The sequence below is a fragment of the Saccopteryx bilineata genome, chromosome 6 (assembly GCF_036850765.1).
Source record: "Saccopteryx bilineata isolate mSacBil1 chromosome 6, mSacBil1_pri_phased_curated, whole genome shotgun sequence".
NCBI classification, from domain to species: Eukaryota; Metazoa; Chordata; class Mammalia; order Chiroptera; family Emballonuridae; genus Saccopteryx; species Saccopteryx bilineata.
In genome coordinates, this window is record NC_089495.1 from 104,508,431 (window position 1) to 104,520,625 (window position 12,195).

Here is a 12,195-nt window from a genome sequence, read left to right on the forward strand (position 1 = left end):
AAAAGCAAAGATCTGGCCCTGGCTGGTTGGCTCAGCAATAGTGTGTCAGCCCGGCATGTGGAAGTCTTGGGGTTTGATTCCTGGACAGGCCACACAGGAGAAGTGCCCATCTGCTTCTCCACCCCTCCCCCTCTCTTTCCTCTCTGTCTCTCTCTTCTCCTCCCGCAGCCAAGGCTCCATTGGAGCAAACTTGGCCCAGGCGCTGAGGATGGCTCCATGGCCTCTGCCTCAGTCGCTAGAATGGTTCCGATTGCAGGAGCAATGCCCCAGAGGGACTGAGAATCGCCCCCTGGTGGGCATGCCGGGTGGATCCCAGTCAGGTGCATGTGGGAGTCTGTCTGACTGCCTCCCTGCTTCTCACTTCAGAAAAATATATATTAAAAAAATAATAATAAAAAATAAAAAGCAAGGATCTTAGTGAATGTGTATATGATACTTTTGAGCATTATTTAAAAACTAATATAATGAGATTGCTGGTTGCTTCTAATGTTGCTGGACAAAGTGATGAAAGAAAAGAATGATCTAATCTAAGGGATTAAAATTTCCAGCTCAAGCACTTCACAAATGACTGGAAAGTTTCAGTGTGTGCCCTGAAGAAAAGCTTTGTCTCTTGCAGCCTTGGGCTGAGATTGCTGAAAATCAAACACAAACTCTTATCTGTGACCAGCCGAATTACAACATAAACTGAACTCAGAGGGTGTCTGCTGTTAAAGTGAGAGCACTGACTGAGAAAGAATGGGATCCTATAAATTGGAACAGGGAAGACCCTGATATAACTGGGCACACTGAGCTCCTAGATTCTGATGCCTCTTCTTTGCCAGTGGAAGTGCCTCCCCCAGTAGAACAAGCCTCCCCACTTCCAACAGTATAGCAATTCTTCTACCTCCCACCCCACTCAGAGGGAAGTGAGTGGAGAAAGGAATGGCTTCCCCTAAGGCTGTTTCCTCCCACTATAATGCTAATTTTCCTCAGCACCCACTACTTACTATTCTTTTTTTGATTTTAGATCTATAAGTAGACTCAAATTCCAGTGAGCAATAAAAGTGAGGTAGAAAGTGTGGCTTATGTGTATCTCCAAAAATCAATAAATAAAACTTTAAAAAGGAAATGCAACCTAGGATGAGGTATGCTGTACTCTAAAAGAACTACTTAAGTTTTATAATTGATAGGAAATCCAGGAAACATATATTAAGAGTGTGGGATCATGGTGGGAGGAGCATAAAGTTGGATCAGGACAAAATTATCGATGTCTGGCATACTATAGGCCTTTGGAGGGGAAGGATCTGGTTGCAGTATCTATTACACTGTCAGTGTCCAGAGCAAATCTCCGAATCTGGCTCACAGAGACTTTGCACTCCTTTTCTCTCACAGCTGGTTAGTATCCTTCCTTAAGCAAGCAATGACTTTAAAAAGAACAGAGGGAGAAAGTTGGTTCTTTATTCAACAGTGGGTGAGGACAAAACACTCAATAAATTGTTGGATTTTTTCTTTCCAGTATAATCATTTTTCAGTATTCACCTTTTCTTTTCTTCTCTAGTCATTTCTTCTTCCCCAATCCCTGGAAACACACACACATAGACATAAACACACACACACACACACACATGCACGTGCTCGTGCGCGCACACACACACACAAAAACACACCATGACCCATAGATCAAAACCAAGTTGCTAATCCTTTAGTCTATTATCAGGGTGCTCCAGGCTAGCTTAATTTCCTTCTCTCATAGTCTCATATTTAAATTTATTCCTTGTATTTGATCAAAGCTTAAAGTAGCTCTCTTCACTCACTTGTCTTTTATATGGTTTAAGGCCCTTTCCCAAGCTTTGACACAAAAATGCATGCTTTCTTTTCAAATACATGCCTAATCTTGCATCTTTCCAACTAGTTTTCCCACCTGATCTCAGAGACCTAATGGCTTTTCCTAGTCCTATGCTTATAGACATGGAATTTCTTCAATTATGTGCATGGATTGGATATGTGATTCAATACAATACTTGCCATTCTTACAACATCTTTTATTTTTTTAAGAATTCTTTTTTAAATTTTTAAAAAATTATCTATTTATTTATTCATTTTAGAGAGGAGAGAGGGGGGGGGAAGCAGGAAGCATCAACTCCCATATGTGCCTTGACCAGGCAAGTGCAAGGTTTCAAACCAGCGACCTCAGGATGTCCCAGGTCAACATTTTATCCACTGCGCCACCATAGGTCAGCCTTCTTTTCAAATACAGGCCTAATCTTGCATCTTTCCAATTAGTTTTCCCACCTGATCTCAGAGACCTAATGGCTTTTCCTAGTCCTATGCTTATAGACATGGAATTTCTTCAATTATGTGCATGGATTGAATATGTGATTCAATACAATACTTGCCATTCTTGCAACATCTTTTATTTTTTTAAGAATTCTTTTTTTAAATAAAAAAAAATATTTATTTATTTATTTATTTATTTTAGAGAGGAGAGAGAATGGGGGGCGGGGCAGGAAGCATCAACTCCCATATGTGCCTTGACCAGGCAAGCGCAGGGTTTCAAACCAGCGACTTCAGGACGTCCCAGGTCGACACTTTATACACTGCGCCACCACAGGTCAGGCCATTCTTACAACATCTTTACAGTTTTGTGTTTTGTTTTTTTTTAGCAAATGTTCATTCAGCCGAAGCCTATTGAAATCTAACAATAGCACTGTGCTACATGTCATGGATATAAAATGGAGAAAGCACTGTTTTAGCCTTGGTGAAGCTCATAGTCTAGAAAACAAAGGCAGTGTGCAAACCTGTGTATTATAATGTAATGTGAAGCAAAACAAACTTCCTCTGGGGAAGTTGATAAAATGTCTCATAGGAAGTGACATTTCTATTAGTCCTGAAACCTAAGTAGGAGTTTGCCAATCAGAGGACAGGGGTAAGAGTGAGGGTAAGGGCAGAATAGAGCATCTGTGTGCAGAGGCTCTGAAAAAAAATTGAGGAAGATATTGACATGTTTTTGGAGATCTGATGGGTTCAGTGTCCTTGGATGTGTGCTGAGTTGAATGGCAGGGATCAAATTGACAAGGCCTGTGTAGAGAGGATTAAATTTTATTCTAGAGCCAAAAAGACAGAGAGAAAACTAATCAAGGAATTTAACAATCAGGTTTGTCCCTTACACGTCTACTGTAACTACCTAATTACATGGACTCAGGGTTTGGTAGTCTCAAGGGGTGTGCTCTGCTTGCTTAATCAAAGGTGCTTAGGGTAGCCTCTCAATTGAGACGCTGCTTTTTCTTTCAGGTCTAGAAACAGTATGTTTTCAGTATACCCAGTGCTACTCAGTCTGATGCCAGTGCCCATTTGTGCTCAATTCACTTACTCTGTTTATTACTACAACACTGTCCTCCAAAAACTGTCTCCCCTTAGAATGGATTGGACAAACACTGAGAGCCTTTGTCTCTTTGAACCCTATTTTTCTGTTCTGACACTTTTTTTTCAGTTCTGTTCACCTCGTCTTTCAATGTATTGCTGACGTTTTGACCCATCCACGTATGTTTTAAATTTAAACTCTCAGACACAGTCAGCCTCAGTGACCACGCCCACTCAAAAAAGTTGCAGATACAGGAAGTTTGTCTGCACCAGCGAGCCGTACTAATGCTGGTAGCGCGCAAGCGCATTTCCCGCTGCCGGCGGCGTGTTCCCTTTTCCCGAAGTTCCCAGCTTCCTGGCAAGTGGACGCCGACAGTATAACATCGGTCCCTCTCCGCGGCTTGCTTTTTGCTGCGGACACTCACCGCACAGCCCCCAGTTCCCCGAATCGCTGCTGCGGGTTGCACGCCTACACCGGCGACAGACCCATGGCCGAGCGTGGGGAACTTGACCTGACCGGCGCCAAACAGAACACGGGAGTGTGGCTGGTCAAGGTAATGTACTCCTCTTCGTAGGAGTAGTTCAAGTTACTTGGGATCGCCCCACTTCGCGCCCCTTTTTCAAGTTCTCTACGGTCATCTTCACAGATCTTGAGAGGCGTGGCTTATTGTTCTGCTCGTTTGCTGACGAGACATCAGTTTAGGGAACCGTAGTGCTTTTCAACCAGAGTCTGAACCTGCCGGAAATGGATTTCCATTCCCCACGACCTGGTTTTTGAGGGGCCCTGTTTTGATGTCCCGATTCGATATCTTTTTACCCCAGACTGAAGACTTTCTGAAACTTCTCTTGGTGAAACTGCTTTTAGTCATGAGCCTGTGAAGAAAGTTGAGAGTGCTTCTTGTACAGTTTTTTTTCGGCGAGAAAGTAGAACTGATCTCTGCGAAGCCCGGTAGTGTTCCTTTGGGTTGATAGCCCCTAATGGAGTTGTCAGGAACTCAGCGAAGAAGAGGTCATTGGATTGAGGTGTTCTTTCAGAGCACGATGGGATCTCCAGAAACAGACCGTCAAAAAAAGTTTTTTTTTAAGACAGCAATCTTGATTAGCCCGTAATGAACACAGTTTTGTGCTCCTCCCCCATATTAGTGAGTGTTATTTCTTTCGAGAGTTTCACAAGATATATATATATATGGTCCTAATGTGGTTATGAGTCTTTTAACCTCAGGTACAATGGTGTTAAATTTTTAAAAACTTTTGTCACATGGCTGGGTTATTAAGTAAATCTTACAGGCCCTTCCGGTCCAACTCTGAAATTGCTTCCTTGTGATCATTCGCTGGCGTGTCAAACCTGTGCCATACTACTTTTAAAAGCACTTTTTGCAGTCAGAAGTGACTATGTTCATGTATTCAGTTTTGGTTACTTCCTTCTCCCCAGTGCTTGCACTTGTGAGCGCACATACAGTCACATTCCATGAGCATAGGATTGTTGCCTGTCACACCCAGAATTTGATTTTGTACGTGGTAATTGCTCAACAGGTAGATGTTGAGGGAATGAATGATGCTTTGCTCTTCAACTCTGGCCTTAGTCTCTGGCACTCATTTGACTTATCACAGCTATAACAGTATGACTTAAAAATATAGAGTAAATGAGTATTTCTCTTTCCTGCATGCTACATGGAGGAGAAACAGTAAGGAAAAGATCTCCCTTGCAGGTTGAAAGAGTTTTTTAAATGGTGATGATGCATTTGTGATTGGAGCACAGTAAATGAATGCTCAGTAAATGTTTACATTACAGGATTTGGGTGAATGGACAAAAGCATAGCGTAGTATACCATGGAGAGTGGAACAGAAGTGCAACGCTGAAGTGCACATTAACATGGTGCATCCTGTAAAACAAAGAGAAGATTATTGTGCCTAGAGGGTCTGTGTAAAAAGAGATTGGAACCATATATTCACATTGTGAAATGGGAGTATCTTTAGTCTGTAGGAAATGAGGAACCTTTTGGAGGGTTTTGAGTATGGCACTGATGCAAATGATTCAGAAAAAAAATTAAGCTTGAGGGAAAGATAAGCAGAAACGAAACTAGAGAGTTATTACAGGATCGTAACTATGTGACAATGAAGTCTGAGGAGTTAGGGAAACTTTCTAAGTAAGTTATCAGGATTTGGTGATTGAGTAAATGAGAATGTGAAAGAATGTAATGAATCTGAAAATGAAGTTTAAAAAAGTTTGTGATCTCATAGCTGTTTGAATACGTTTAATCTCTTTAAAAAGAACTCAAGCCAATGATTTGTTCTTTACAAAGAACAGTTGTAATGTTTCAGTATTTATTGTTCACACTATCATTGTTTCTCCTATCAACTTGGCATATGGTATTTTTCCTAATCTTATGTATCAAAGAAAAGAAGAGGTTTGCAAATTTTTCCACGGTGTGAAAGGACTTTGTTGCCAGTTCTTGTCCTCTGACAAGCTTATCTGTGAAGGGACAAGTTGCTAGCAAACACTTTTTTTTTTCTAAAATTCATCTGTTCCCCTTTTATTTGACAACTTTTATTTCTACTGTAAAGGAGTCCCAGTAGGCAATGGGGTTTGATTTGCACACCTTTCATATAGTTTGTACTTGTTTTATTTGTGCTGGTGTTAACATCCAGTGTGATTTTCATGCCCATATCTTGAGCACACTTGGATTTTCATCTCGGTATTATAGGAATAAAGTATGTGAGTGAATCAAATTGTAATGGTGAATTTCATTTTTAGCTTTCTTTATGTGATATTAAAGTGTAACATTTCCTTAGAATGTGTATCTTTATTCTTACCCAATCAGAATTTGTGAATAGAACCACATACCAATTGCAAGTCTTTTCTCTATACCAGCAATTTTCAACCAGTGTGCCACAAGGATTTTTAAAACATGCATACCTGACTATTTAGACACGAGCACTGACCTCTTTTTATTTAGATTGTCAAATTAAAAAAACAAACAACAGCTAATACAACAGTGTGAATGCCTTCCAGTGTGAATGCTCTGTCTTGAACCATAAATATGTAGGTAATATAATAGAGTTGCATTGTATTGGTCATATCGCATAAGGTTAATTCTTGGTACCAAAAGCGTAGATAATTATTTTTATTATTTTATTATTTTTTGTAAACCAATCAAAAATTTACCTATTTTCTTGTCAGATCAGCAAAAAATATATTTTTTAGTTTGCCACAGGTTTTTAGTAATTAGTTTATGTGTGCCATGAGATGAAAAAGGTTGAAAATCTCTGCTCTATACAGTAATATTTCCTCATTATAAATGATACCTTGAATTCTGATCTTTCAGGATCATTTATTTTGCAATATAGATGAGTTTCTTCTTAGAGTATCAAAGTTTATGGGCCATCTGTACATATTTTATTAATTCCATCACTAGACAGGTATAGAACAGTGTTGAGAAAACAGCTGTGTTAGGCTTGCTCCCTTGCACTTTGCATGATTAGTGCGTGAGCACCTGGCAGAGGCACATGTTTACAGCCTATGTAAGGCTAAGGGGTTCTTTGATCAGGGTGGATTGCTGATAGCTGATTGCATATTGCTTGCCTGCCACTGCCAGAGGCTGTTTTTGCTGTTAGTTGGCCCTGCCTATTTGCTCATCTGTCTTTGCAAGAATCTGTTAAATGGGAATGGCCCACCACTTTCTGGCTCTGCAGTCTCTCTACTGTCTGCCTGAATTCATTGGGAATCTGCCTTGCCTTACAAACAGGAAATATAGTAAGAGATGTACAAAACAGCTGTCCAAGAGTTTTAACAGGGGAAAAATTGTTTGGCTGGAACAGGGAAGACTTCATGGGGAAGGTAACAGTTAAAACGAGCCTATAGAGTTGATTAGTTAGAAAAAACTTACCAGCAGGGCTGGTCAGAACTAGAGTTGAGTTATTCAGGAAAAGAAGATCTGGTACGTATACTCTTCTGGCCTAATAAAATGTCATTGTAGGGTTTTGAATATCTTAAATATCAAAGAGTAATGATCCAAACAAGTTTTGGTAGGTGTGGGGAAAACAGCTTTGTTAGGCTTACTCGCTGGTTTTCTGGCTGTAAGCACTTTGTCTGATTTGTGTGAGCACGTGGCAGCGCCATGTTTGTGTGGTCTGTGTAAGGCTGTGGGTGAATTCCCTCCAGGGCTCTTCTCCCAGATTGCTCTCCCACCACTGCAAGGTGCAGTTTTCCTGCTCCCTTACTCTTCCTAGAGAAAAGCACGTTTTCCTTTGTTTATTAGCTCTTTTCCTTTCTTATTTGTTCTCCTGTCTTTGCAAGCCTCCAATAAATGGGTAATGGCCCTACACTTTCTGGCTACTCAGATCCTCAACCGTCTGCCCAAATTCAATGAGAACCTGCCCGGCCTCAACTACCAGCATTACATCTGGCATAGTGGGCAGGATTCCGATCAAATGAGTATAGGGCCACCCTTGAAGGGTGGAGTAGAGGAGTGGTCGTTGTTCTCCAGCATATAATACCCTGTGGGTATCCTTTTGGGGGCTGTGGGCTGGGTGTTTTTTACAGTCCTGCAAGAAGAAACAGAGAGCTCTGTGTGAGAGGCTGCCTGAGGTCAAAAGCTTCAGGATGAGCTGCAGACCGAGCACAAACTACAGCATGAGCTGGAGTGGTCACTGGAGAAAGAGCTGCAGATACGAGAACTGCAGGTCAGGCTACAGATGAGAACCAGCGACAGCGTGAACTGGAACGAGCACTGGAGAAGGAGACCAACCGGGTTTGAGAGCTGCAGTGTGAGATGCAGGCTGAGCACCAACAGTGCCTGGAACTGGAACTGTCTCTGGAGAAGGAATTACAGTTTCTCCTGGAAGCTGAATGTGACAGCTGTTGGAGAAACAAAATGCAGGTTCAGGAGCTTGAGTCTCAGCTTCAGGCTGAGAGCTGGCCGCTGCAGGAGCTGAAACAGTTGCAAAAGAAGGAGCAGCAGAACGAGCATCGTGCCTGCGGAGTGGCTGAGTCAGCAGGAGCAGTGTTTCCAACTCCTCCTCTTCTGAGGAGGGGGTTTGGGCTGAAACCGCCATCTACAGACTCAGAGTCCAGCAGGTGGTTACCCAGAAGGTAAAAACCCAGCAGCCAAGAATCCCTCAGGGGCAACCATAGCCTCCTCCACAGACAGTGGAGCACTCTGGCCCGCCCTACACCCAGGCAGAGCTGATGGAGTTGGAGATGCAATTCAGGCAGAAACCCGCCAAGCCGCTGGCAGCCTGCTTGGTGTGGTTGCAGGACATAGGGCTGGATGGCATCATGCTCTCTGGAATAGAGATGGACCAAAAGGCTGTGAGGACTGCTGCCCATGCTGCCCTCTAATAACAGGACAAATGGGCCTGTAAATGTTACCTGAACACATAATGTGGGTAGATGTGATTGCAGCCGGGGCAGATAGGGAGAAATTAGATGGCAAGCCTAATAAATAAAGTCTTGTTGGAGCTTTGGTGGCAGCCACTGAAAAAGCAGGGGAAGTGGGTGGCCCCAGCATCTGCCAGGAAAATGGCTAGCATTCAGGTTACAGGATCCACAAGACCTATCATGCCAGTTTGAATAGGGGGAAGGGGGAAGGACCTGTCCGACAGGGACATTCAGGGGCCAGAGGCCCCATGTCAAATTGGCAGTCTACTGGTCCCCTTCTAATGTGCAGCAGGTGTTGGCATTAGAAGGTAATAGGTGCTCTTTTTTTTTTTTTTTTTTTTTACACAGGCCCTGTGTTAAGGTGACACAGGCCTTGAATATGTTTGACCCCGCCAGGCCCTGTGAGCTGGCTGAGGGGTTTGGATGGGGCTTTTGGCAATGGACAGCACACTGGAAAGGTGCTGAGGTCTGTTAATAAAGAACTGTATGGCTAGTTGCCTGTAATGGACTTTTACCTTGGTGATTTGCACAGATAGTTGGGTTGTCTATTGTGGTGTGGGACAGCTGTGTTAGGCTTGCTCGCTGGTATACCAGCTGCAAGCATTTTGCTTGATTAGTGTGTGAGCACGTGGCAGAGGCATGTGTGCATAGCTTACATAAGGCTATGGGTATTTGCCCTCGAGAGAGATGGGGGATTGCGAATGTGCAGATTTCCTGCCCGCCACTGTGAGGGGCCATTTTGCTGTTTGTTTGCCTGAGAGGCGGTTTCCCCTGTCTGTGTGCTTGCCCGTCATTGTGAGACTTTATTAAATGGAATAGCCCAATGCTTTTCTGACTCTGCAGTTTTTCTACTGTTTTCCCAAACCCAATGTGGACCTGCCTGAGCTCGGCCACCAGCATAACACATGGACTGACTCTTGGACTGTGACCAGAGGGGAGCACTAGCTCCCTTACTGGGTGGACACACTGCTGTGGACAGTACTCCGGATTTTGAATGAGAGACATCGTCAGGGGCACCCAGCTCCGTTGGAGGCCCTCCTACACGGTGGGCAGTACAGGCCCCCCACTTAATATGGGTGCCTTGTTGGCCACCATGGGGGGGGGGAGCTGGAGGTTGGCCTCCAGTTAACTCCCTGGGCAGAGTTCTCAAGGAGACATTGTGAAGAGCACTTTTGTAACTACAGTGGTACCTTGAGATACGAGTTTAATTGGTTCTGTAACCGAGCTCGTAAGTTAGTCAACTTGTATATCAAACAAATTTCTCCTATTTAAAATAACTGAAATAGATTTAATTCATTCCAGCCCTGTGGAAATATCCCCAAACCATCCTAAATTTTGAAAAAAGACATGTTTGTAATTAAGAAACATACATGTATACTTTACCAATGCATAACAAAATATATGAAATAAAAGAAAAAAGTGTTATTTAGTACTGTATTCTTACCTTGGAGACAGACGAGTGCAGCTAATGGAGGTGAATGGAGGAGGAGGAGGGAGGGAGGAAGGGATGCAGGCACTGTAGACACGTAAATTAAAACTGCACTTTCTTTAAACAAAACTAAAACTGCACTTTCTTTACTTAAAATGAAACCACAAAAACTTAATTGTAAAATAATGCACTTTCTTAATTTTAAACTTAACCTAACCTTAACATTAGGTATTTTTCATTTAATCACCTGTTTTTGCCTTTTTGGCTGCACTTTCGGCACTTTCCCTTGCAGGACTTTGGAATAAAAATCTATCCAAAGAGGTTTGCTTTTGCCTGCCTTTTAAAATGTTATGGAAATGTGACAAACAAGTGTCATTAAAAAGTGCTGAAGCACAACCAGTTGAAACTTTTTTTCTGGGTGTTTCTTTTCAATGAAACTTGAAAGCTTCTCCCACATTGCCAGCATGTCTTTAGTTTCACTTGTAGAAATCACTTCCTCCTACTCTACCTCCTCCTCACTACTAATCTCTTGCAGAAGCTCCGTATGTTGCACCTTCTGTAGCTCCTTTAACTCCTCAGTTGAGAGTTCCTCCTCATGTTCCTCGATGAGCTCGTTTACATCACCCTCATCTACCTCCAGACCCATCGACTTTCCGTGGGACACAATCTCCTCCAATGTTTCTACCTCGGTCTTGGTCTCTGGTTCGAATCCTTCAAAGTCCCTGTCTGCAACAACATCAGGCCATAACTTTTTCCATGCCAAGTTCAAGGTTCTTCTTGTAACCTCTTGCCATGCCAAGTCAATAATGCATAAACATATCATAATGTTGTAGTGATCTTTCCAAAACTCTTGAAGGGTTAGATTTGTATTCTCAGCCACCTCAAAGCAGTGGTGGAACAAGTGCTTTGTGTAGCAGGCATCCCCAAACTGCCCCCCCCCCTGCACTCCCGGAAGGGGCACCTCTTCCATTGGTGGTCAGTGAGAGGAGCACTGTATGTGGCGGCCCTCCAACGGTCTGAGGGACAGTGAACTGGCCCCATGTGTAAAAAGTTTGGGGACCCCTGGAAGCTTTTTAAAGTTGGAAATGACCTGCTGATCCATAGGTTGCAAGATTGAAATCATGTTGGGTGGGAGGTAGAGGACTTTTCACGAATTTGAACTCATTGAGAATGTCATCTTCAAGACCAGGTGGTTGGGCTGGAGCATTTTCAAGGTTTAGTAATGCTTTCATTGGGAGTTTATTTTCTTTTTTTTTTTTTCTCATTTTTCCGAAGCTGGAAACGGGGAGGCAGTCAGACAGACTCCCTCATGAGCCCGACCAGGATCCACCCGGCATGACCACCAGGGGGCGATGTTCTGCCCCTCTGGGGCGCCGCTCTGTTGCATCCAGAGCCATTCTAGCGCCTGAGGCAGAGGCCACAGAGCCATCCCCAGCGCCCGGGCCATCTTTGCTCCAATGGAGCCTTGGCTGCGGGAGGGGAAGAGAGAGACAGAGAGGAAGGAGAGGGGGAGGGGTGGAGAAGCAGATGGGCGCTTCTCCTGTGTGCCCTGGCTGGGAATCGAACCCGGGACTCCCGTGCGCCAGGCCGATGCTCTACCGCTGAGCCAACCGGCCAGGACCGGGAGTTTATTTTCTTGAAGATACTTCTTCACTGCAAGACCAAAGATGAGATTTACCCATCAATAAAAAACTGCCATGTATCCCATGCCCTAGCTTTGGCACACCACATAACCTGCAGTTTTTCTTTAAGAATCTTGAGTCTTAAAGGCTCGAGGATTTTCAGAATGATACACTAGCAGAGGCTTTACTTTACAGTCACCACTAGCATTTGCACACAGTGCAAGGGTCAGACGGTCCTTCATGGGTTTATGGCCTGGCAGCTTCTTCTCTGTGGTGATGAAAGTCCTCCAGGGCATTTTTTTCCAAAACAATCCTGTTTAGTCACAGTTGAATACTTGCTGGGGGATGTAGCCTTCCTTTGCGATAAGCGCAGCAAAACGTGTGACTGTACTCCTCAGCTGCCTCAACGTCAGCACTCGCAGCTT

The 12,195-nt window shown here is 43.5% G+C and overlaps 1 protein-coding gene across 1 annotated transcript in view; it reads left to right on the forward strand.

The window, feature by feature from the left end:
• Nucleotides 1-3,658: 3,658 nt before the first annotated feature.
• Nucleotides 3,659-12,195, forward strand: part of GTF2F2 (general transcription factor IIF subunit 2) — a 177,865-nt gene continuing 169,328 nt past the window's right edge. The window contains exon 1 of the mRNA XM_066235146.1: nucleotides 3,659-3,893. Within this exon, the coding sequence (XP_066091243.1) occupies nucleotides 3,828-3,893 (66 nt within the window). The 5' untranslated portion in view covers nucleotides 3,659-3,827. The remainder of the gene's footprint in view (nucleotides 3,894-12,195) is intronic.